This window comes from Danio aesculapii, chromosome 7, assembly GCF_903798145.1.
Source record: "Danio aesculapii chromosome 7, fDanAes4.1, whole genome shotgun sequence".
In the NCBI taxonomy this organism is placed as follows: domain Eukaryota; kingdom Metazoa; phylum Chordata; class Actinopteri; order Cypriniformes; family Danionidae; genus Danio; species Danio aesculapii.
The window spans coordinates 17,487,204-17,511,194 of record NC_079441.1 but is presented as its reverse complement, the minus strand read 5'-3'; the positions used below and the strand labels follow the sequence as shown (position 1 = coordinate 17,511,194).

Sequence of the window (23,991 nt, the reverse complement as noted above, 5' to 3'; positions counted from 1 at the left end):
GTAATTTAATTCAACTAAAAAACATTTAATCATGACTTTCAGCTTTTGGTAAACTATCCAGCGTGACCAAACTCAGCTTGAATACATGCCTACTATTTCTCACTTTTATTACTTACTTTTAAACTTTTTATGAGCTCAAAATCTAAAACCAACACCATTTGAAGGAATACTTTTGAATAAATAGGTTCAAATACTTATAATTTCCATCTAATCCGTCATTGTCAGGTTGGGAGAGAGACAAAACTCATTTTTAGACAGCTCTGCGAAAGCGACAGCACATCCTACAAGATGTGACGTTGAATGACTCAGGCCAAGAATGCTCCATTAACCGGAGGAGGGGAAAACATGCAGGAAAGGGGGCGTGGCCTGCGCTTTTCAAAGCTCCTGTCACTCACACGCGCTCCAGATTCCAGCTCAGGTGTTCAGAGCCGCGCGCGCGCTTACAGCAAAAACACGCGCACTGCTCACTTCTACACAAGCGGACAGCTGTCATCGGCAACACGCAGACGATTATTTGAGATTACACACACAAACACCAATGGCGCTGTCGTGCGAGGCTTCTGAACTTCTTCAGGTGAATAGTTTGTTTGTCATGGGGGCAGATCGCCTCAGCTCAGCGTTTGCGCACCTGGCCAACCCACGCCAATGAAGTCGTGCTCCTACATGCAGTCTGAAGGGGTCTGGAGCGGAGTCAGGTTCCCGTGTTTATTGTGGATTAAAGCACTTTTGCTGTTTGATACTCGTAATTTGTGGATTTGTGTGTGTGTTGTTCTCCTGGATTGATGAGCACTATGGAGCTGACGGGGAGATGTGTGTTATTGGCAGCGCTGGTGATGAGCGTTCCTCACCACGCGCGTTCAGGTCAGTGTTTTTACTCTGTTTAATCTATTGTGGTCAAGCTGTTTTATTTATGTTCACACATATAAATTTATATTATGAAGGTAAAATTTTAAAAGTATTATTTGCAAATTCCAAATAGGGAAATAATAGGCCTATTAGGAGCCAATGACTATCAAAGTAGGCTACAACATTGTTCAAAGTTAATTAAATAGTGCTAATGTTTGATTTGAAGTCATACTTTTTAAAGTCATTTTTTAATCAGACTGAATATTCAAACTATAGTGGTAAACAATATAGAGGCCTTCCCCAGATATAAGTGTGTTTATCAGCCTTTTAGTTATAGTTACAAATATATTGTGTTGTACTCATAACAGTACGTCATCATATTTAATATTTATTAGCCTATTTAAGTTCTGCTTTACTATTTTATTGAACGCGAAAGTCCCAGTATGCGAATATTAAACCAACTTTACCACAATGTTTACTTCACTGTTCACCCGCACGTGCGATCAAAACACACTGGCTGGTTTTCAGCTAAACCGAGACGCGTGCTGTACTCAACTGAGTGATTGAAACTGATTGAAAGAGATGTGGTTGATTTTGAATATGCAAAACAAAAGCAAACTTTGCATGTGATGTTGATGGATCCAGCTTATTTGCGTACATTGCGCATTTGTTGATCAATAATGCACGTTAAAGGTGTGTGAGTTATAATTTTATAAAAAAAAAACATTAAATGTGATGACCACTTGTAAATACTAATTGTGGGTTTAAGTAAAATGTTGATATTGGTGTTGTTCTGTGTGTCTTTTTTTTAATTATAAAAATACTGTAATTTAAAATTATTTATTTTTCCAGAAAATGACGTTTGTTTATAATAACAAATGTTTTAGTTATGTACTCTACCAGTCAAAAGTTTGTGGTCAGTAGGATTTTTAAATGTTTTAAAATAAGCTTATCCTGTTCACTAAGGCTGCATTTATTTAATCAAAAGTACTGTACAAATTGTAAAGTTGTGAAATGTTAATGCACTAAAGTAACTGTTCAAAAGTAGTTTATCATTTAATTTAATCATTTATTCCAGTCATTTTAAAGATGAATTTTCAGCTTAATTACTTCAGTCTTCAGTCACATGATCCTTCAGAAATCACTCTAATATTTATTATTATTGTTATTATTATTAATATTATTATTATCAATGGTAATAGTAATAAAAGCAATAATGACTGGAATAATCATTTCATTTGAAATATGTACAATAAGAAAGCAGTTATTCATTTTATTTATTTTTACTTTGTGCTATTTTTCTTTCTATAATTTAACAAATAAAAAATTTAAATAAAAAAATTTGAGTTCTACAGATAGTTCGTACACCTGACACAATAATGTACGTAAATTGTATATCACTTAAGGTCACATATTAGGATTCAAATGTACTTGAAATGTTGTTTGATTGTACTCAATTGAGTGTTCACAATAAACATAAAATAAAATAAAAAAGAAAGCAGTTATTCAAAATTGGAATAAATATTTAAAAATGTAAGATTTTTTTTACATTTAATAAATGCCTCGTTAATGAACAGAATAATTTTCTTTAAAAAAAAAAAAACCTTAGAAAAAAAAAAAACCTGACCCCAAACATTTGACCAGTAGTGTAATGTTTGAGTTATTCTATTAAATATTGATTTCTTACCTCTTCTAAATTTAATGTCAAAAAATGATATAACGTGTATATAAACATGACACTTTTTATGTAATTTTATGCAAAAAGAGTTCACAATTGGGAAGAAATGCCATCAGTAGTTTGCAAAAAAGAAAAAACAAGTGACAATTTTTAAATAAAAATTTTAATAATAATAATAATTAAAAAAAAAAAAAAAAATTTCAAGTGGTTTCTAATTACAATATTCACGTATCTATACGTCCCATTCAAAATTTGTGCATCATTGACATTCTAATAAATGTAGTTTGTCTCCACTTGTTCATTCAAAATTCTGCTTCATGACATTCATACAAGATGTCTAACACTGTATATATGCTGTTTATGCTAATGAGGGAAAGATTGTCACTGATGGGCGGGAGCGGGACTTTCCCCCTCTAATAACATATACAAAGGGAGAATATCAATCAAAGTTTTTCAACAGACTCACTTTATCAAGTGTGACTATAAAAAATTGAATGAATGAATATTTGCTATTAGAAGCTGGCTATATTCACATATATTGGCCACACAGCTGTATTTAAACCCCTTATAAAAGTGATTTTTGCATAATAGGTTCCCTTTTAAGATCAGTTTGTGTAATTCACTGTGTATTTGAATCTATCATAGGATGTGTGAACCGAGTGTGTAATCCACGCATGGGAAATCTGGCTGTCGGACGTTCCGTACACACAGTTTCTCAGTGTGGCTCCAGCTCTCCAGAACAATTCTGCATGTACAGATCGGACAGTTGTGTGCTGGATTGTGGGATATGTGATGCTTCAGTAGCTCAGTATGCACATTCCCCCTCCTCCATGACTGACTCGCCCTTCAAGCAGCCACTGACCTGGTGGCAGTCGGCGCAGGGCACTGCCATAGAGACTCTACAGCTGGATCTGGAGGTGGAGTTTTACTTCACCCACCTCATTATCATATTCATGTCACCACGCCCTGCTGCCATGGCAATCGATCGCTCGCAGGACTTTGGCCAGACGTGGAGCTCTCTGATGCTGTTTTCCCATAACTGCAGTGAAGTGTCCAGCTTGGAGGATGGACAGCGATGCACAGCGAAATACTCCTCTGCCGAGCCATGCACAAATGGAGAGGTGAGGCTGTGATGACGAAATGTGTTTGTCACATGCAAAATTTTGTCATTTTTTCCATGAGCAATATTCAAGTGAAAATATAATATCGTGGTGTCAGTTTCTATAGATCACATCCTTGCTCTTAATATAATGTCTGCTAGTTAAAGGTGCAGTATGTAAGTTTGACACCCAGTGGTTGAACTAGGTATTGCACAGCTGGTTTAAAACGAATGCAAGTGCAGGTTGCCAGATTGATGACACCAACAGCAGTGTGCCTAACTGTGGAGCCTAAAGGCTGATTTAAGTCGTGTTTTAAATCAAAGCCACGGCACACGATATAAGGTATATTTTCCATATTAAAGCACATCTTGTCCTAACCAACACCTGAAATTTATATATTAGAAACGGCTTCTGTCACCTCAGGTACACCTCATGTGCTTTATTCAGTGTTAAATGCTAATAATGTGAGTTTGAATGCCATTTCACAAGATGTTTATTGCAGCAGCAGATAGTTCACCTCAGATTTAAAAAATAAAATAAACCATTTGAAATCGAACTTCAGTGAAGGCCAACACATATCAGCAATTGAGCATCTACATTTAATAATGTTAAAGAGGATTGATATGTATTAATTAGATTATAAACCTTACCATTTCAGTTGGAGTGCAGTAAGTGCACTATTCTGTGCTTCTGAATGTTTTTAAATTTCTGTCATGTTTCATCTGGTGCAAACAGCCAAATTGCTTATCACTGCAAATCTCATCACGTAACATGTTTTTACAAGGGGTTACAATGTAACCTGCTTACCTAGTGTTTGCGTTGTAATATTTATATTATTCGATAATTAATAACCACCTCATGTGGAACTCTGAATCTCTACTCTGAGTCTGCTACTGTCCACAGGAGGTTGCATTTCAGTCATGGACACATACTTTGAAAGCCTTCATGGCTTAATGAATTAAATACGCGGCTTTCCATCAAGGCAACCCGGGGTGCTGAAATATAATTGGCTAAACTGCCAGTGGGTGGGTTAAAGAAACCAAAACAAAGACAGCAGATCCTGCACGTAACGCACATTTTTAAAGCAGAAAATCTGACTTCAGCATTGTTTTTCAGACAAACAAGAATCTTCACTTTGCGTTTTTCTTAAATATCTGCAAACATATTATGGTGGTTTTATTCTTCAGAAGATTCAAAAACTTACATACAGCACCTTTTAACTAAAACGGTAATAAAAATACCTTAATTAAAAGTAAAAAACTAAAAATATAAATAAAAACTATGTAGATTTAAGGGCTGCACAATACTGGAAAAATATGCAATGCTGTTGTTGTGTGTTGCAATAACTGTACTTCTTACGATATAACTTGCAAAGCGCTATTTTATCAGCAATTAAAAACCAACATTTATGTAACGATCATACTAAAATAAACAAGTATATGTACTTTCTGAGCTAATTAATTAAAACAAAAAGGTAACTATTTAAAGGAGTGTTTATTAGACTGTCATGAGTGCTTTATAATCATGACATAACATAAATTGTGAAAGAGATATTGTGCATGCTTCTGCAACTTTTATTAAGTGTCATTTGCTCAGTTATGACATTTTAAATGCATACATTACATTATTTGTTATAACAGCTTGACTTAAATGCATCACAACCTGTCTTCATCTTTGTCATGACAATCAGAAAAAATTCATGACACAATTAAAATGCCTCATGACAATCATGCTTATGACAGATTTATGACAAATGTTATTGTCATGGTAATGTTATTATGACAACAAAACTTGTCAGAAATCTGTCATAAACATGATTGTCATGAGGCATTATAATTGTGTTATGAATATTTTATTGATCATGTTTTCAGTGGAACAAACTTTATTTGTTATTAAAATGTCTCATTAAAAGTATCATTACTCTGTCAAAACATTTGTTTAACAGCGTCAATAATGTTTACTGACATTTTAATAAAAAATTCAGCTTGTACTACAGTAGATGTAGTCATATGAATTAAACTTTTATGAATCTGTCATGTTTATGACCGATTTATGACAAGTGTGTTGTCTTGGTAGTTGTCATGACAGATAAAAACAGAATGTGATGTATTTATGTTACAATGACATCTTTGCATTTAAGATGTCATAACTGTGCGAATGTTAACAACTGTGTTTATAAGCATGCATAAAATCTCATTCAAGTTTATGATGTGTCATATCACGATTATGAAGGTTTAATAGTTTAATATAAAATAATATCAGTAATGGTTATGAACACTACTTCAAGTAAAGTGTTACCCAAAAATCTATGTCAAGGTGCAAACATTTAAAACATTATAAATGACGGAAAACTAAGCTGGAAATTCGGATTATTTTTGGCTGTTGTCATTGTCCTCTCTTGTCTCTTAGTATTAGTGTTTATTTTCAGCTTTAGGTTCACCTAACAGCACCTACTGGAGAGACGGGGATAAAAATTGTAAAGGCCCCATCCGATTGGTCAGACTTGGATAAACAACCTATGCATGCAGCACACGAACACTTGGCACATACAACTACATTTATTGCACTTCTCTGCGATATGGATATTGCATTTACACTAATATCATGATAGCAATAAATTTCGATATATTGTGCAGTCCTAATAAACACATAAAAAATGTACATAACATAACACAAACCCACAAGAAAATGACTGAAACTTGATATAAAAATCCAACTTTAAACAGATTCTTAAAATAAATGAGGTAATATAAATCTTAATAAAATGAAATAGAAAACAATTCGTGTTTTTCATTTATATTTTGTGTGTGTGAGCAGGTGATTTACCGTGCTCTGTCACCTTATGAGAGGCTGGATCCATACAGCACTGATGCCCGCTCACTACTGGGCGTCACTAACATCCGGATTCGTCTGCTTCAGCCGCACTCCTGCCCCTGTCCATTTGCTGACGCTAATGCAGCAATTCCCCGATATGCCATCTCTGACCTCATTTTAAAGGGAGGCTGCCTGTGCCATGGACATGCAGACCAGTGTGTGCCCACTGGAGGCAAACACAACTCAAAAACATCTGGAAAACACGTGGTAAGTGCGTTGTGATTTAGGGTTTTACATACTGGCATACTGTGAGCTGACATAGGTGTGTGTGTGTGTGTTTGTTTGTTTGTTTGCTTGTTTAAAACATCTAGTCGTTATTTTTACAAATGTATCATATTATCGTATTAACGTCTTAAGGTTGCCAAACAAACATTATCCTGTTGCACTACTACGCTTGATTTTGGTTTGGTTTGATTGTTAAATGAGAATCTGAAATTTTTTACGGCATACTTCTAAAAATAAATATAATTTAATATTCACAAATGTTTTATTTTGATTATGTTTTAATTAATTGATCTTACACTTCATATTTTCAGATTTTTCATAGTGTATGTACTATGTATGTACTGTATTAATTCTGGTACTTTTACCATAAACCGACATATCAGCCATTTGGTAGAGGTTGATATTTTAGAAATTATGGCATGCGTTAAAAATGCATTGAGTTTGTTAACTAGCGACATTAGGAGTTAAGAAATGCAATACAAAAGTCCAAAACAGTTAATCGGTTAAAAACTATTTTTTCATGTTAAAGTGAACTTGTTTGTTTATAGTATATATTAATATTATTTAAATGACCATTTATTTTTATTATGTAATATTCATGTATTATTTTTTGTTTAATGTAATTGAATGTTAAAAATAACCTTTTTTAGTTTTTTTACTTCATTTGACCTATATATTTAGTTATATCAGCTTTATTTGAACTAATCGATTATTGTTTATGTTTAACAATATTTAATGTGTAGAGTTGCTGAAGTTTGCCCTGTGCGCTTGCGGTTTTTGAAGAAACTTCTTTGGTGCGTCAATCTTATCAATGCTATTATTCAAAAAGGTAATGATTCGCACTCATTAAGTAATTGCTTCGTACTGTTTTTCTTTTTTCTTTTTACATTCTTCGGGTGATTTAAAAAACACAAACATTTCGGCATAATGCCTTCTTCACTGAGAAAGGCATTATGGCGAAACAGGAAGGCATTATGCCGAAACGTTTGTGTTTTTTGTAAATCACCCGAAGAATGTAAAAAGAAAAAAGAAAAACAGTACGAAGCAATTACTTAATGAGTGCGAATCATTAACTTTTTGAATAATAACAATATTTAATAAAAAAACATTGGGACCCTACTGTCAAAAAAAGAAAATTTATTTATTTATTTATTTTTTTATATTTGACAAAATGTTCCACAAACATAATAAAATCAGGGGATCATGTAAATAATGAGGGATCTTTATACATTCATTTTCCTTCCCCTTAGTCTCTATTTCACAGGTCGTCACAGCGGAATGAACCGCCAACTTAACTAGCATACGTTTTACACAGTGGATGCCCTTCCAACTGCAACTCAGTACTGGGAAACACTCATACACACTCATTCACACACATACACTACGATCACTATATTTTATTCAATTCACCAATAGCGCATGTCTTTAGACAATGGGGGAAACCGGAGCACCCGGAGGAAACCCATGCGAACACGGGGAGAACATGCAAACTCTTTACAGAAATGCCAACTTTCGTAGGTGGGACTCGAACCAACGACCTTCTTGCTGTGAGGTGACGGTGCCGTCCACTGAGTCACCATGTCGCTCCTAATGAGGAATCTTGCAGGCCAATAAAAAGAACAATAGCAATGTTACAAAACAAAACTGACCAACAACTTTGCATTATGTACAGTTACCCACATTCCCAGAAAGCATGTTTCCCGTATGATTACATAAACAGCCTCCAGTTTCTCTCATTCTCTTTGGCCCTCTCACTCTCGCCGTCTTTGTTTCAGATTATATAAGCCATGTTTTTGCTGTTCATTTGGCTCCATCTCTGCGGAGAGATAAAACTGAGATATCAGCTGAAGGATAAAAAGACAAAGTGAGACAGGAAAACAGCGGAGGGAGGAATGGTGATAAGCGCCAGATGAAAACGAGGGTCTGCGTTACTTGCCCTTTTTCCTAATTGAGTTGTTGTTTGCATGCTGTGATCAGACAATAAAAGCAATTAGTCTCACTCGCTCAAACACGCACACACACATATACACACATCGCCATGCCACTCTTATCAAAGGTCAGACCGTTTGATCTGGCAGAGCAGACAAAACACACACCCCGTGCCAATCGACATACACGCTACTCACTTCCCACCCAGACTTGCTGAAAGAAACAGTCTAGTAGTTCAAAATTGTTTTAGTTGTTTTAATCACAGGATCTTATGGCTCGTTTCCACTGACTGGTACAGTACGGTACGGGTCACCTGTATCAGGCTTGTGTTTCCACTACCAAGGGTACCCTTTTGGTGGGCGTGGTGTATGACAAAGTTTCAGGCGACGTCATTTTCGCTCAAAAATGTGTACAGTAAAGCTGTACGGGTCGCTTGCATATCATATGAGAAGCTCTTCTCACAAAACAGATGCTTTATACACACAAATACTTCTGTATAAAAGTTTATTACTAACTTTTCTATGAACAGTATTTGATTATAACTGCAGATCAATGACGACAGCCTACTGTAACGTCTGTAATTACATTAAATCAATAAAAAAATAAATGCAACATATATGAACGCATACAGACCCTTACAGTCTCTGATATGTTATCAATTACAGGAAAAACTACACACAGCAGACATTTTCGTCCTTATTTAGGTTAAAAAACAACACAAAATATAGCCCACAGTCAGTGCAAACCTCTCATCTGTGTCTTTAATCTTCAGCAGCACATGTAGCCTCTGTTACAGAATAATTCCATCATTCTGAGTTTATAATATTCCAAAAGGTGATAATATTAGTTAAACATGGCAGTTTGTTCACGTTTGCTGAAAAAATAATGTGCTCCTTTTTTTCCGGCTTCTTCTTTGACCTTTTGTGGGTCACTCTCGCGCTTGTCAGTTTCTGGCAGGATCGTGTTTCAAAAGCACAACAATAATCAAGCGTAAATCCACCAGAAGCTGCTGTTGACTGACTGACAGAATGATTGTCCCCTACCCACCCCCTTTCCTAAACCCAACTGATAGTGTTTTAAAAAGTACCAATTGACCAGCATCTACCCACTTTACTAAACCCAACCAACAGTGTTTTCAAAAGCAATCCAGAAAAAGAAAAACTTTCGTGGCTGTCTGATTTTTATATTATTTTTTACCACTTTTTCAGATTTTACCACATTCTCACCCTGTTATGTACTTGTTTATTTTATTTTTTGAGTTCTGTTTTTGTCTTACCTGCTTTCTGGAAACATTCTTCGCCGGACTCGAACCCCGTCGTCGTGGTCAACTCCACTCTGCTTCTCAAATTCTCAAGCCTGTTTCACACCGCAAGCGTCAGCAGCGCGTGTTTTTTCGGCGTCCATGTAAAAACAGATTAGAGCTTTCATACCGCATGCAGCAGCAGCGCCTCAGTGCGAGGCGTGAGCGTCGCTGAAGCAGCAGTGCTGCGATAGTTTCGGCACTGGGTCTATTTTTGCCACGCTGCTCACGCTTAATTAAAGTGACAGTGCATTGATAATGACCAAAACACATTGAATGACAGTAAAAAGTAGCAATTTTACCCAATAAATGCTGTAACAATATCCACTGATTTATATATAGTCAATCAAATGAACTTAAAAACTGTATTTATTTACATAGCGAAGTGTATTGTTCGACACGCATGCTGGATGATGTGAGCTCGCCATGTGCTGTGCAGCTGAAGCAGAGAAAAAAGCTTTATTCGGCTTTGTTTTATGTTCACTCAAGTTATTGCACACAGGAGCTGTTTGCACTGTGAACCTGACGAAAATAAGTAGAAGGGCATGCATTGATTACTTTTGTCCGTCTCATCCTTTGCACGAGCTGTTGCCGCTGGACATTACTGAAGTGGAGAAAGTAACAAGTTTGATCATGTATAAATATCATTATAACTGTATTGTTTAAATATTATTATAACTAGGCCTACAACAACCTGACAATCAAAAAACAAATGACATGATATCACATGCGATTGTCTTCTGAGTGCACCAGACATGAATGAAACTCCTCATAGAGCTTGAAGCATACAGTACTGTATGATCTATATCATTTGTAAAATAAAGACTTGCAGGTTAAAGAAACGGCATAGGAGAAGCCTTGGTGCAGACGAATTTTTTTTTTAAAAAGTGTATTTGCATATAAAGAAAGATATGTAACTAGATAGAATAGACAGACTGATCTCTGCAGCAGCTGCCGAAGAGCTGCGCGCTGCAGACGCAGCTGGTGTGAAAGGCAAACGCCTGCGCGCTGCTTCTGACGTTCATGGCAAGCCACTAGACAAACTGGTTACACCAGAAAAGCTGTCCATATGGAGGCAATCGCTCAGCTGGTAAGCATGAAAAGGAGCGGCGTCATATCGCCCTATATCATTCGTTTTAAAGACGAAATGCAGCAATGCGGTCCACTGGCTACACAATTCATGCTCTCCAGAAATGTATACAGGACTACGTTTTCAGAATGAGCCTATGTTGAAAGCATTAGTGTTAAACCATATTATCTTAAACAATATTACTTCCTAATTTTTTTACTGCCTTTATTCAATGGTGTCTTTAGTGATTTTCATAATATTTTAATCACAATATCTTCCAGGCCATAGCAATACAGTCATTTTGTCAAAAATTGTGTTATATAGCTGAAAATCATGATTGGGTTTACTTGTTGTCTGAATTAGTCAGTTAAGGAATGCAACCGTATTGCAAAGTGTTAGTGTAAATAATACTAACCAATGATGAAAAGCATTTTTGACATTTTGTTTTGCTAATATTATATCCAAATATAATTTTTATGAAAATGCTCCATAATAGTTTTTATTAATCTCAAATGACCATCTATAATAATGCATGAAATGTTAAATGTTCTGTTCTTCTAAAGTAAATGGCCTGCTTACAGTATATTTTCTTGAGTAAAAAAAAATCTGGTTGTAATTTAAACACACATTTATATACAGAGGTTGGACAATCAAACTGAAACGCCTCGTTTTAGACTCCAATAATGCATTTGTCTGGTGTAGGGCCTCCTTTTGCGGCCAATACAGCATCAATTTGTCTTGGGAATGACAGATACAAGTCCTGCACAATGGCCAGAGGGATTTTGAGCCGTTCTTCTTGCAGAATAGTGGCCAGATCACTATGTGATGCTGGTGGAGGAAAACGTTCCTTCAAAACACACCAAAGTGGCTCAATAATGTTTAGTTCAGGTCACTGTGTAGGCCATGGGAGATTTAACTTCACTTTCATGTTCATCAAACCACTCTGTCACCAGTTTTGCTGTGTGTATTGCTGCATTATCATTCTGATTTATGACACTGCCTTCAGGATACAAAGCTTAGACCAATGTTTGAACCTTGTATGTGTATATACTGTACTGTTACCGTCAAACTCTGTTACCAAGACAAAGTAACCTTAATGATTGAGCGAATTTGACTGAATGATTAAAATTAAATATATTTTCAATAAGGTCCTGAAAACAATTAGAATTTGGTGAACATTATTATTTTCACATAAATTTTTAAAATGTATCTCCAAATATAGAATGACCCACCGGCTCAGTCCATCCCTCCACACTCATAATGGCAACACGTGCTCTCACGCAGACCTTGTGTGCCCCTGCAGGAATGTTTTGGTTTGCAGGGAGAGAGTGTGTCCGTTTGTGTGTGCCTGGGTGCGTTTCCTCCCATATTATGATGATAAACATGCAAAAGTGTTTGAGATGCCAACCGGATGGAGCGCTGCCAGTTTGACCCCCCCCCCCCCTTCTCTGAAGCGCTCATTTGTCCTCTTTCTCTCCTGAAGTATTTTCTAAACTCTAATCCGTCTTGTTTGTTTTCACTGCTCTGCATGAATGTAACCAATAATATTTTTGTGAAACTCACGGCGGAGATGGTCTAGATGGATAAATGGCTGAGTCATTAAGCCTAAGACATTAGGTAATCAGGGACGCTGCGGACGAGGAGGATGTTTTTATATTGAGGCAGAGATCTTGCACTCATAACCACTTGAAAAGGAATGTAGGAGAGAATGGGGGTGTGCAGCAAGTTCCAAATTGTATTGTTATATTACATTAGATTACATTATATATATAGTGGCGTCAACAATTAATCACATCCAAGATAAAAGTTTGCATTTATATAATGTATACGTGTACAGCGGGGTATGAATGATATTGGACTTCACTGTATATTTAATGTATGTGAATATTTAATATAGGTGGCATGGTGGCTCAGTGGTTAGCACTGTCGCCTCGCAGCAAGAAGGTTGCTAGTTCGAGTCCTGGCTGGGCCAGTTGGATTTTCTCTTCAGTGAAATTTAACTTACAATGAACTGAACTTCAAGTCTGAAAAATGGACTGACAGTTTCAATTTACTAGAACTTCCATGTTAAGCTGCTTTGATACAATCTACATTGTAAAAGCGCTATAGTAATAAACATCAATTGAATTGAATAAAACATATGCTGGAATAGTTAGTGGTTCATTCTGCTGTGGCGACCCCTGATAAGTCTGAGAGGAAAATGAATGTTTGTGTGTGTGTGTGTGTATGTATGTATGTGTGTATATATATATTTATTTATTTATTTATTTATTTATTTTATACAATATAGTCGTGCATATATTTATTGAAACACTTTGCACAAATATATTTTGTAAATATTGACTTATTTTGGATGTGATTTAATTGCAATTAATTTAACAGCACTTATTACGCAATATGGATAAACGGCAATTATTATATTATATGGTTTATGTGTTGTTATTCCTCTGTTTTATTGTCTATTTGAAGTCCAGGCTTCAAAATGTAACAGTGGACCTTCCCACAAAAATGGAAATGAAAGAAAATAAGGTTCTTATAAATAATAACAAATGCATTTAATTTAATTAATTAGAATTAAATGTAAATATTCCACTGGATGAATGGGAGGAAATATGTACAAATGCTCAATCATTATTATTTAATAACATGTCATCTTAAATTATACAGTACAAGTGGCTTATGAAAACATACATCACTCCAGTCAGGTTAAATAAAATTAACCAATGTATCCCAGACACATGCATTAAATGCTCAGTTGAAAAAGGTACGATTTGCACTGTATGTGGGATTGCCCGAAGGTACAGGTATTTTGGAAAGTGGTGGTAATGTTAATTTTTGAAATGACATATATAAAACTGCCCATGAAGCCGGAAATGTTTATTTTGGGAATTACTTGTGAAAATATTGACTGCCACATCAGTACTCGTAAAGTTATCGACATAGGTATACTTCAAGCAAAGCGCCTAATAGCTTTGTACTGGAGGAACAGTGTACAGTGGATCAATAATATGTCCTTCTGTTTAACTATGGAAAAGGTTTCATAGGTTAAAAGGCAAACGCACTGTTTTTGAGAAAATGTGGACAACCTTTATAAACCTTAATTCAAATTTAAATTTCAGCAATTTATTAAATGAAACAGGAAAAGATGAAATAAACTGACATTGACTTATCTACATATCTACATATTCCCCCCATTTCCAAAGATTTATTTGAACAAGCCATTGTCATATTGATGATCTGGTGCATGCCTTCTATAGATTTGTATTTTCAACAATTTCTTCCTAATGTTTTTTCTAAAACAATCTGTTTCTAATTTAAACAACCTGTGCCCTCACCCCCTTTTTATTTCTTTTTGTATCCCTTTTTTTTGGCTTTAGTTTTTTTCCCATTATTTTAGTTTTTCCCTCTAAATTGAGAAATTGATTGTGATGTTATGTTGTTATATTTTTAATACATCTCATTACAAATATTGTTAAAAAAACAAACAAAAAAGCAAAAAAAACAAATGCACTTAAAATATTTCTCCGGATTTAATGGATTTATTAGCTATGGGTTTGAATAAAATGTTAATATTTGTTTTATTCTATTAAGGTCTGATGGCATTTCTTCCACATTTCAATGAAAAACATTGTCATATAGAGCATCTTTTTAATTTTCTTTTTATACAAGGTGGACCCTTTGTCTTAATTCCAAATTTTTCAATTGTTTTGATTTATAATTACTGTTATTTCTCCAAATATTAATTTCTTAACTATTTAAAAATTGACACATTTACAAGTTACATTGTCTAAAAATTTTAATTGACAAGTCTATTAATTAAAATACGCCTGTTTCAATTAACAAGTGTTTACTTTTTTTAATTGGAAGAAATCTTATCAATATTTTACAGAATTAAACAAAATACACACAACTATAAATCACAAATCCAGAGAAATCAAGAGTTTTCAGGTGGTCTTGTTTTTGGTACTTTTTTGGAAAAAACCACCCACTTTTGCTTCCCTATTAAACCTATCAATAACTTTGCAAAAGTCAATTGTTCTAAAAACAATAAATAAACAAAAAATCTACCAATCAAACAGTAGGTTCCTGGTAAGAAATAAGATTGTGTGGTGTTGGCCTGTTCAATTTGGTTTATTCTTTGGCAATGTATGCCGTATGATACAATATTTGGCACCTAAATGAACGCTGGAGCGTGTTGATGATCGCTTTAGTAAGTTGATGCTCGTAAGGTTTGGCATTAAGTTGCCCTGAGGTGAACCTGTAACAGTGTGTCATTGTATTGTGAATTGTGTTTTTTGGCCTCTGCAGGTGCATGGTAAATGCTTATGCCAGCATCACACGGCTGGAGATCACTGTGAACGCTGCCATCGCCTTTACAATGACAGACAATGGAGAGCAGCTGACGGCTTAACAGGAGAAGCGCATCAGTGTGTTGGTAAGTTTCAGTTTATATGTAAAACTGAACTGGTTGACTTGTAGAGAATGACAGTCAAGGTTGAATATGTTTTGACTGTTTTTGATTGATTAGATGTTTGGAAAGAGTTTAACAAGTGTTATTTTTTGATAACGTGGTTCTGACATTACCATTCACTTTAGAATTGGTACATTTGATCATTAATGTTTTTAAAAGAAGTTCCTTCGGCTCCCTACAATTTAAACTATCCATTCTCTATATGATGATCAGTGCTTCCCACACATAGACTTTACTTGGACAGGCCGCCCAGGTATATTAACTGTCGCCCAAGTACATTTAGGGTGCTTTTACACTTGGTTCAATTGCTTCGACTGAACCCAAGTTCGATTGTCCCCTCTTGCCGCCACCTTCTCAGCTGGTTTGTGTTCATACTATATTTTTTCCTTCTGAACTGCAGTACTCTTGCCTCATCAAGCTGCTGTTTTGTGTACAGCTGTTGCTGTGTGACGGCCACCAAAGCAAAGCGCCAAAATGGAGACGTCCGCATATCATGGTCATTCCGCTTTTACTGAATCTTTAGGTTTTGTTACCAAAACCAAAATACAGAGAGCCACTTGCATCTATCTGCTGCAAAAAATATAAAAACGTTCAGAACATCACGCGATGTGGGCAGAAGTTGTTTTTGGCAGAGATGAGCAGACATTATCACTTTTTGCAGTGGGTCAGTCACCAAGGTAGGCGATACAGACACACACACACACACACACACACACACGAATGAACGTTATGAAAAGTTTGTTGTACAATTGGTGGGTTACTTCCGTTATTTGGTACGATTGCATTCATATCAGCGCACCCGACTTCAGAAGATACAATAGCTAAACGTACCGTACTCTAACGTCAAACAAGCCCGGATGTGGACCAAAAGAGCTAGTGTGAAAGCACCCTAAGTGATACATTTTTTTTAACCATAATTATCATCCTTTTACGCTTCTTTTTATATCCGCTCAGTATAACCAAACATCCGCGATTGATTAAGTAGTGGAAAAACTCTGATTTACTTGTTTCGCTCTATGTAAGTCCTGTCAAAACTCCCACAGACACTCCCACATGCTCTGCAGAACTACAGAGACGCTCCATTTTGGGACTTCGGCAGGGGTTTCTTAGGCTGCGTCCGAAACCACATACTTCCATACTATATAGTACGCTAAAATCAGTATGCGAGCCAAGTAGTATGTCCGAATTCATAGAATTCGAAAGTCCGTATGCGTGAAGTACCCAGATGACTTACTACTTACAGCGAGATTCTGATGTGCGCATCCCATGCACGCTGCGCTATCCTGTGATGCCCCGTGAGAGAATTCATAAATGGGAGTGAAGCAGCGCAACTGACGTGGACAGGTCACGTGACCATGACAAAACGGTGGAAGTAATACGTTCGAATTCCATTCATACTTCTCACATTCATACTGTATAGAACAGGGATGGGCAAACTTGATCCTGGAGGGCCGGTGTCCCTGTATAGTTTTGCACCAACCCTAATCAAACACACCTGCTTGTAGCTTTCTAGTGATCGTGAAGACACTAATTAGGGTGTTCAGGTGTGTTTGATTAGTGTTGGAGCAAAACTCTGCAGGGACACCGGCCCTCGAGGATCGAGTTTGCCCATGCCTGGTATAGAACATACTTTTCTAATGGCAGAGTAGTACATTTAAATTCAAATGCAGTACCTACTGAGTAGTAGGCGGTTTCGGACGTAGCCCATATCTCCTAAAATGTCTGGGATTTGGCTTTTTGGCTTTGGGTTTTGCTTTCACTTTCTAAAGCTGTTGTTAATCGTATGTGTTTGTGCATGAGAGCGAGAGAAACATTAATAATTCATTCTTTAATCTAAACGAATCTTTACTTTTACTTCTCATTTGCTGTGTATTTTAAATACATGTCTAAAATGCTTTGGCAGTCAAATTTGCTTTGCACTTGAAAGAGAGAGAGAGAGGCAGATTTGATCTGGTAGTGGGTGCACATGGCTCATGAATAGCATAAAAGAGAAATAGTGGATTTCTTTTTTTACTTAAACCTATTGAAAAGAAACCGTGTATAACATTGTCATAATAAATACAATTTATGTAAAAAATTAAATAATGTTTTGTTTGTTGCATATAGTTATATATTATAGTTATATAGTTATATATTTCGAACCTGTGGGAAGCACTGATGATGATAATAATATTAATAATAATAAGTCTCTTCGGCTCCCTGTTTAAACTATCCATTTTCTATATGATGATGATGATGATAATCATCATAATAATAATAATTTTAAAATGTTGTTTAGGTGTTACTTATGGATATCAAGCTTCTGACATTACCATTCACTTTGAAATTGGTCCATTTTTTTATTAAAAAAAAGTTTTTTTCTGCCTATAATTCAAACTGTCTCTTTATTTATATGATAATAGTAATATTATTAGTAGTAATAATAATAATAATAATAATAATAATGATGATTATTATTATTATTATTATTATTATTTTAAAATAAAATTAGTTTTTTAATGCTAAGCTGAATTGTCAATTATTACTCTTTACTTAAAAAGGGAGAAAAACATCATTCTGATCCTCTAAAATGTATTTTTGTATTGTAAATAACTAAATAAATATTTTTTCCCAGATATATTCCGTTTGATGCATAGTTTGCAGTAACAGAATTAAATTAAAATCCAATTTTTGTATGATTTCCAAATGTACAGCATTTAGTATAATTTTGTAACCATATAATGGATCCTTTCTTTAAAAAAAAAAAAAGGTAAAAGAAAATGTTTTTATTCAGTGTAAATCTATGGCAGGGTTGCCAGGTCTGTTAAAGGTTATAAACCTTTAAATTAAAATAAACCAGTGCTGTCAAAGGATTAATCGAATCTAAAATAAAAGTTTGTATTTACGAAATTAATGTGTGCGTACTGTGTAAATATTTTTTGTATATAAATATATGCATAACTGTTTTTAATAAAATATTTGTTAATATAAATATTCATATATAATACCAATTTTATATAATATAAATATACAGTTGAAGTCAGAATTATTAGCCCCCCTTTGAATTGGTTTTCCTTTTTTAAATATTTCCCAAAGGATGTTTAACAGAGCAAGGAAATTTTCACCGTATGTCTGATAATATTTTTTTCTTCTGGAGAAAGTCTTATTTGTTTTATTTCGGCTAGAATAAAAGCAGTTTTTATTTTTTAAAAGCCATTTTAAGGTCAAAATTATCAGCCCCTTTAAAGCTATTTTTTATATAGTCTACAGAACAAACCATCATTATACAATAACCTGCCTAATTACTCTAACCTGCCCAGTTAACCTAATTAACCTAGTTAAGCCTTTAAATGTCACTTTAAGCGGTATAGAAGTGTCTTGAAAAATATCTAGTCAAATATTATGCACTGTCATCATGACAAAGATAAAATAAATCGGTTATTAGAAATGAGTTATTGAAACTATTAATGTTTAGAAATGTATTGAAAAAATCTCTCCGTTAAACAGAAATTGGAGAAATAAATAAACAGGGGGGCTAATAATTCAGGGGGGCTAACAATTCTGACCTCAACTGTATATGTAAATATATTTATTTTGTATATTTTTGTATTTTATGTACATTAAATGTGTGTATTTATACAAATCTACATAAATGTACACATTATGTAAATGCAAACTTGCAAAAAAATGCAATTAATAATTTGACAGTACTAAAATGAACATATTATTAGTCAAATTTTTCCAAACCACAAGAAATTCCACCCGAATTCCACAGGACAACCACAGACTTGGTAACCCTTTACTATAAAACTTTTTATGAAGAGAAACCAGTGCATGTTCTGTGATTTGTGAGTTGATTATGCCTTTAATAAACAAATATTTTTGCCTGTGTGTAGAGTGCAAGTGTAATGGCCATGCAGAGAGCTGTCACTTTGATGAAAGTGTATGGCTGCGGTCGGGTAAGAGGCACGGTGGCGTTTGTGACTGTCTTCACAACACCAGTGGCCAACACTGCCAACACTGCCAGAGCGGCTTCTACAGAGACCCGGAGAAACCCTCCACCGCCCCAGATTCCTGCACACGTAAGACACTCTCAGCCATTTACAGATGTTTTGAAAACCCATATATTCAACATGGGGACATTTAAAGGTCCTCTCAAGTGCCTTGAAACACACAGCGTGGTTCATTTTGTTGACACAATGTCAGCTGAATCTGGAAAATGAGGCAGGGCATATTGAGTAGCTCCTCCCTTTTAAAAAATAGCCAATAGCGTTTCATTTACATCTGAGCTCAGCCAGAGCCTTACTAATGCCATGTTTGGCTGCTTATGAAAGCCAAAGTGAGTGTTTAACCATTTCTCCTCATAATCTCCTCCATATCGTGTTAAAACGTAGCATTCGGTTGTGTGCATACTTTTAATACCCTTTTCCATCTTTTTTCAGCAAGAACACATTAAATACATCAAACATGAGTGTACAGTGGTCACTTGCTATAATGCGGTTCACTTTTAGCGGCCTTGCTAATTTTTTTTGTTGATTTGACATGATTTTTTTTTTCTACAGCGCATTGTGTTCTGCGTCCTGATTAGTGCATTGTGTTCTGCGTCCTGACTGGCTGTAGACCACTGTCAATCTGTCTCTTCTGTGCTGTGTCTCCTGTACAGTACAGAATGCGTTCAGCTTGACAAATTTACATAAATCTTCGCCTCTGGCAGTGTGACTCCGAAGTGCTGTACTCTGTTTGCAAGTTTCCCACTATGTTGACAAAAGGTTCTGCACCGTTAAAGGCACCTGCGCTAGCACCCAAAAGGCAGAGGAAGATGCTAACCATTGCACAATAAGTTGGACTTATTTACTGTAGGGCGTCGTTACAGAATAAATAAATGAAGATCAAATTTTGATCTTTGGTTTCATTCTATAATACTGGACTTCTTTTTCTACAACGTTTTGAACTTTGAGAGTGTTTAAACAAGAGAGCAAAGTGTGAAAATGTTAATGTCTGTCTGAAAAAATGAAGTGTGTAGTGAGGGGTTTTACAGCCTTAAAACATCTATAATAATTGTAAAAAATTATTGGGACCACTGTACATGTTTTGTTTATTATGATACAAAAGTTTAATTTCAAGTAAATTCTGTTCATCAAAAAGAAATGTATACTTTTTCCTTAATTCTACACACAATACCCCATAATGACAATGTGAAAAAAGATTTTTTGAAATTGTTGCAAATTTATTAAAAATAAAAAACCTGAAAAATCACATGTACAGAAGTATTGACAGCCTTTGCTCAATACTTTGTTGATGCACCTTTGGCAGTAATTACAGCCTTAAGTCTTCTTTAATATGATGCTACAATCTTGGCATACCTTAGGTTCAATATGATTTAGATCTGGGCTCTGGCTGGGCCACTTAAGGACATTTACAGAGTTGTTGTGAAGCCACTTCATTGATATTTTGGCAGTGTGCTTTGGGTCATTGTCCTGCTGGAAGATGAACCGTCGCCTCAGTCTGAGGTCAAGAGCACTCTGAAGCAGGTTTTCATTCAGGATGTCTCTGTACATTGCTGCATTCATCTTTCCCTCTATCCTCACTAGTCTTCCAGTTCCTGCTGCTGAAGAACATCCCCACAGCATGATGCTGCCACCACCATGCTTCACTGTAGTGATGGTATTAGCCTGGTGATGAGCGGTGCCTGTTTTTCACCAAACATAACACCTGGCATTCACTCCAAAGAGTTCAATTTTAGTCTCATCAGACCAGAGAATTTAGTTTTTTATGGTCAGAGAGTCCTTCAGATGCCTTTTGGCAAATTTCAGGCGGGGAGTGGCTTCCGTCTGGCCACTCTACCATACAGGCCTGTTTGGTGGATTGCTGCACAGATGGTTGTCCTTCTGTAAGGTTCTCCTCTCTCCACAGAAGAACGCTGGAGCTCAGACAGAGTGACCATCGGGTTATTGATCACCTCCCTGACTAAGACCCTTCTCCCCTGATCACTCAGCTTAGATGGCCGGCCAGCTCTAGGAAGAGTCCTTGTGGTTCCAAACATCTTCCACTTATGGATGATGGAGACCACTGTGCTCATTGGAACTTTCATTGTAATGTGGAAACAATGTGGAAAAAGTGAAGTGCTATGAATACTTTCCGGATGCACTGTATATGTGGTTTACAGCAAGTTGTATAATGATATGGGTATGACCTAGTTGTATTCAATTAAGGTGGTTTACAGGGTCACACCTCATGTCCGAAAAGCTTAAAAATCACACTCAACATCATCTATTGAAATTCAAAATTTGCCTGAGGGTTGGGTTTAGAGGCGGGTTTAGAGATTACAGCTATACAAGCGGTTTTTACAGCATTAAATACATTACGTCTATGAAGTGTCCTTGTAAACCACGTATACAAGTATGTTTATGTTTATGTGTGCAACAGACTTTGATTATGCATGCATACATGTGCTGAGTTCATAGGATGGAGTTCATCGCCATGAAAGTTGATGTTAAGGCCCATGTCTTTGCCGGCCTGGAGTATGCAACGTGTAGAGGTGAGATCGAACACACCTTTCTCACAGAGTCCAGGTGGTTCCAAACATTTTCCACTTACGGATGATGGAGGCCACTGTGCTCATTGGAACTTTCAGAGCAGCAGAAATTTTTCTGGAACCTTCTGTAAAACTAATAAAACACAGAATGGAAAAAACATAGTGGTAAATAATGTTAATAATAATATAATAATTAAGGCCCAAATCTGCATATCAGACCGATTTCTGAAGAATTGTGTGACAGGAATAATATACATATTAAAATACGTTATGATAGAAAAAGTCATGTATGCATCTTGATCAAATAAAGAAAGCCTTGTTGAGCATAATGTTTCAAAAACATTAAAAAAAGGTCAATAATTCAAACATTTGACCGGCAGTATGTATTTGTGCCTTGGACTGAGATGAAAGCCATTAATCTCAGATTTGAAAAATCTGCTTAAAATGGCGTGTGTGTGTGTGTGTGTGTGTGTGTGTGTGTGTGCGTGTGTGTGTTTGTGTGTGTGTGAGTATTTGTGATTTGCATGTCTGTCTTTTCTTCAGCGTGGTCACGAAGGAGTGTTTGAGTGTCTGTTTACGTGTACAGCTTGGCCTAGATGATGTCAAAATTCAGGAACTCGCCAGATCAGCGAACATGTCCGATATTGTAGCGTGTACACATTGAGGGGATCTTTGGCATTAAATGTTGTTGCTGCTCGGAATGCTAATGGCTCTTACGGCGAGTCGGGACATGTGGAAAAACAAGAACATTGATGGGATCTCAGCCATGTGTGTGTATGCGTGCAAATGTTGAGTGTAAATGCTCATATTGTGTACGTGGAGGCAGACAGATTAATCATCAGATGACACCAGTCTCATAATAATTGACTGCGTCAGTCTGGCCTGGAGTGATCCAAGTTTTCATTCTTATGTTGTGAGTCATTTAGAAATTCATTACATCGAGGCAAAACAGTTTAAAGTCCCCCTGAAAGAAAATTGAACTTTTTTTGAGAGTATTAAATTAACTAAGACATGTTATTTACTTAAAAAAGATATGTTAATTCTATAATCCAGTGTGCTCCAAAACAAATACTAAATTTACATTTAGAAGAGATACAAATGAAGTCAGAATTAAAAGCCCTCCTGAATTATTAGCCCCCTGTGTATTTCCCCCAATTTCAGTATAACGAAGAGATGCTTTTCTAATAATTGATTTCTTTTATTTCTGCCATGATGACAGTACATAATATTTTACTGGATATTTCTGTAAAATTCTAGTATTCAGCTTAAAGTGACATTTAAAGGCTTGGTTAGGTTAATTGGGTTAAATAGGCAAGTTATGGTAATAAGGCAAGCCATTGTATAACAGTGGTTTGTTCTGTGGACTATTAAAAAATATATATTTCTGAAGAGAGCTAATAATTTTGACCTCAAAATGTTTTAAAAAAAAAATTAAAAACAGTTTTTATTCTAGCCAAAATAAAACATAATAGCTTTTCTCCAGAAAAAAATATTAAAGGAAATACTGTGAAAAATTCTCTGTTAAGCGTAATTTGGGAAATATTTGTAAGAGGAAAAAATCCATTGGAGGGATTGTAACGCCTGATTCACATGGGGCTTCAACCCCAATGCTTGATGAAGGGCGTGTCTGAAGTTGGGGTTGGCTCATGGGGTTGTCATAGCAGTGTCAGACAATGAAATTAGACCACAGCTGGGTACTTGGCTACACAACTGGGTAGTTGCAATAAGCGGCCTGATTGGCTGACTTTTCCGTTGGTGCTTGAAAAGTTGAGAAATTCCCAACTTCTGCAACAAGCAACGCCGCTGAAGTGGCGCAGATGGATTCACAATTCAGTTTGGCAACGCTTGACCTCACCCATTCAAAGTGAATGGGAAGCGTTAACGCTAACACCCCTTGTGAATTGGCTGTAAGCATTCAAAACGTGCAGTTTCATCAATATGAAATAATTTTTTTTTTACATCACATGCTTGAGCTTCTCCTCAGA

The 23,991-nt window shown here is 35.9% G+C and overlaps 1 protein-coding gene across 1 annotated transcript in view; it reads left to right on the top strand.

The window, feature by feature from the left end:
* The first annotated feature begins 666 nt into the window (after positions 1–666).
* Positions 667–23,991, top strand: part of ntn4 (netrin 4) — a 34,530-nt gene continuing 11,205 nt past the window's right edge. Inside the window, exons 1-5 of the mRNA XM_056461156.1 lie at positions 667–861; positions 3,170–3,645; positions 6,442–6,705; positions 15,330–15,456; positions 19,368–19,553. Of these exons, the coding sequence (XP_056317131.1) occupies positions 783–861; positions 3,170–3,645; positions 6,442–6,705; positions 15,330–15,456; positions 19,368–19,553 (1,132 nt within the window). The 5' untranslated portion in view covers positions 667–782. The remainder of the gene's footprint in view (positions 862–3,169; positions 3,646–6,441; positions 6,706–15,329; positions 15,457–19,367; positions 19,554–23,991) is intronic.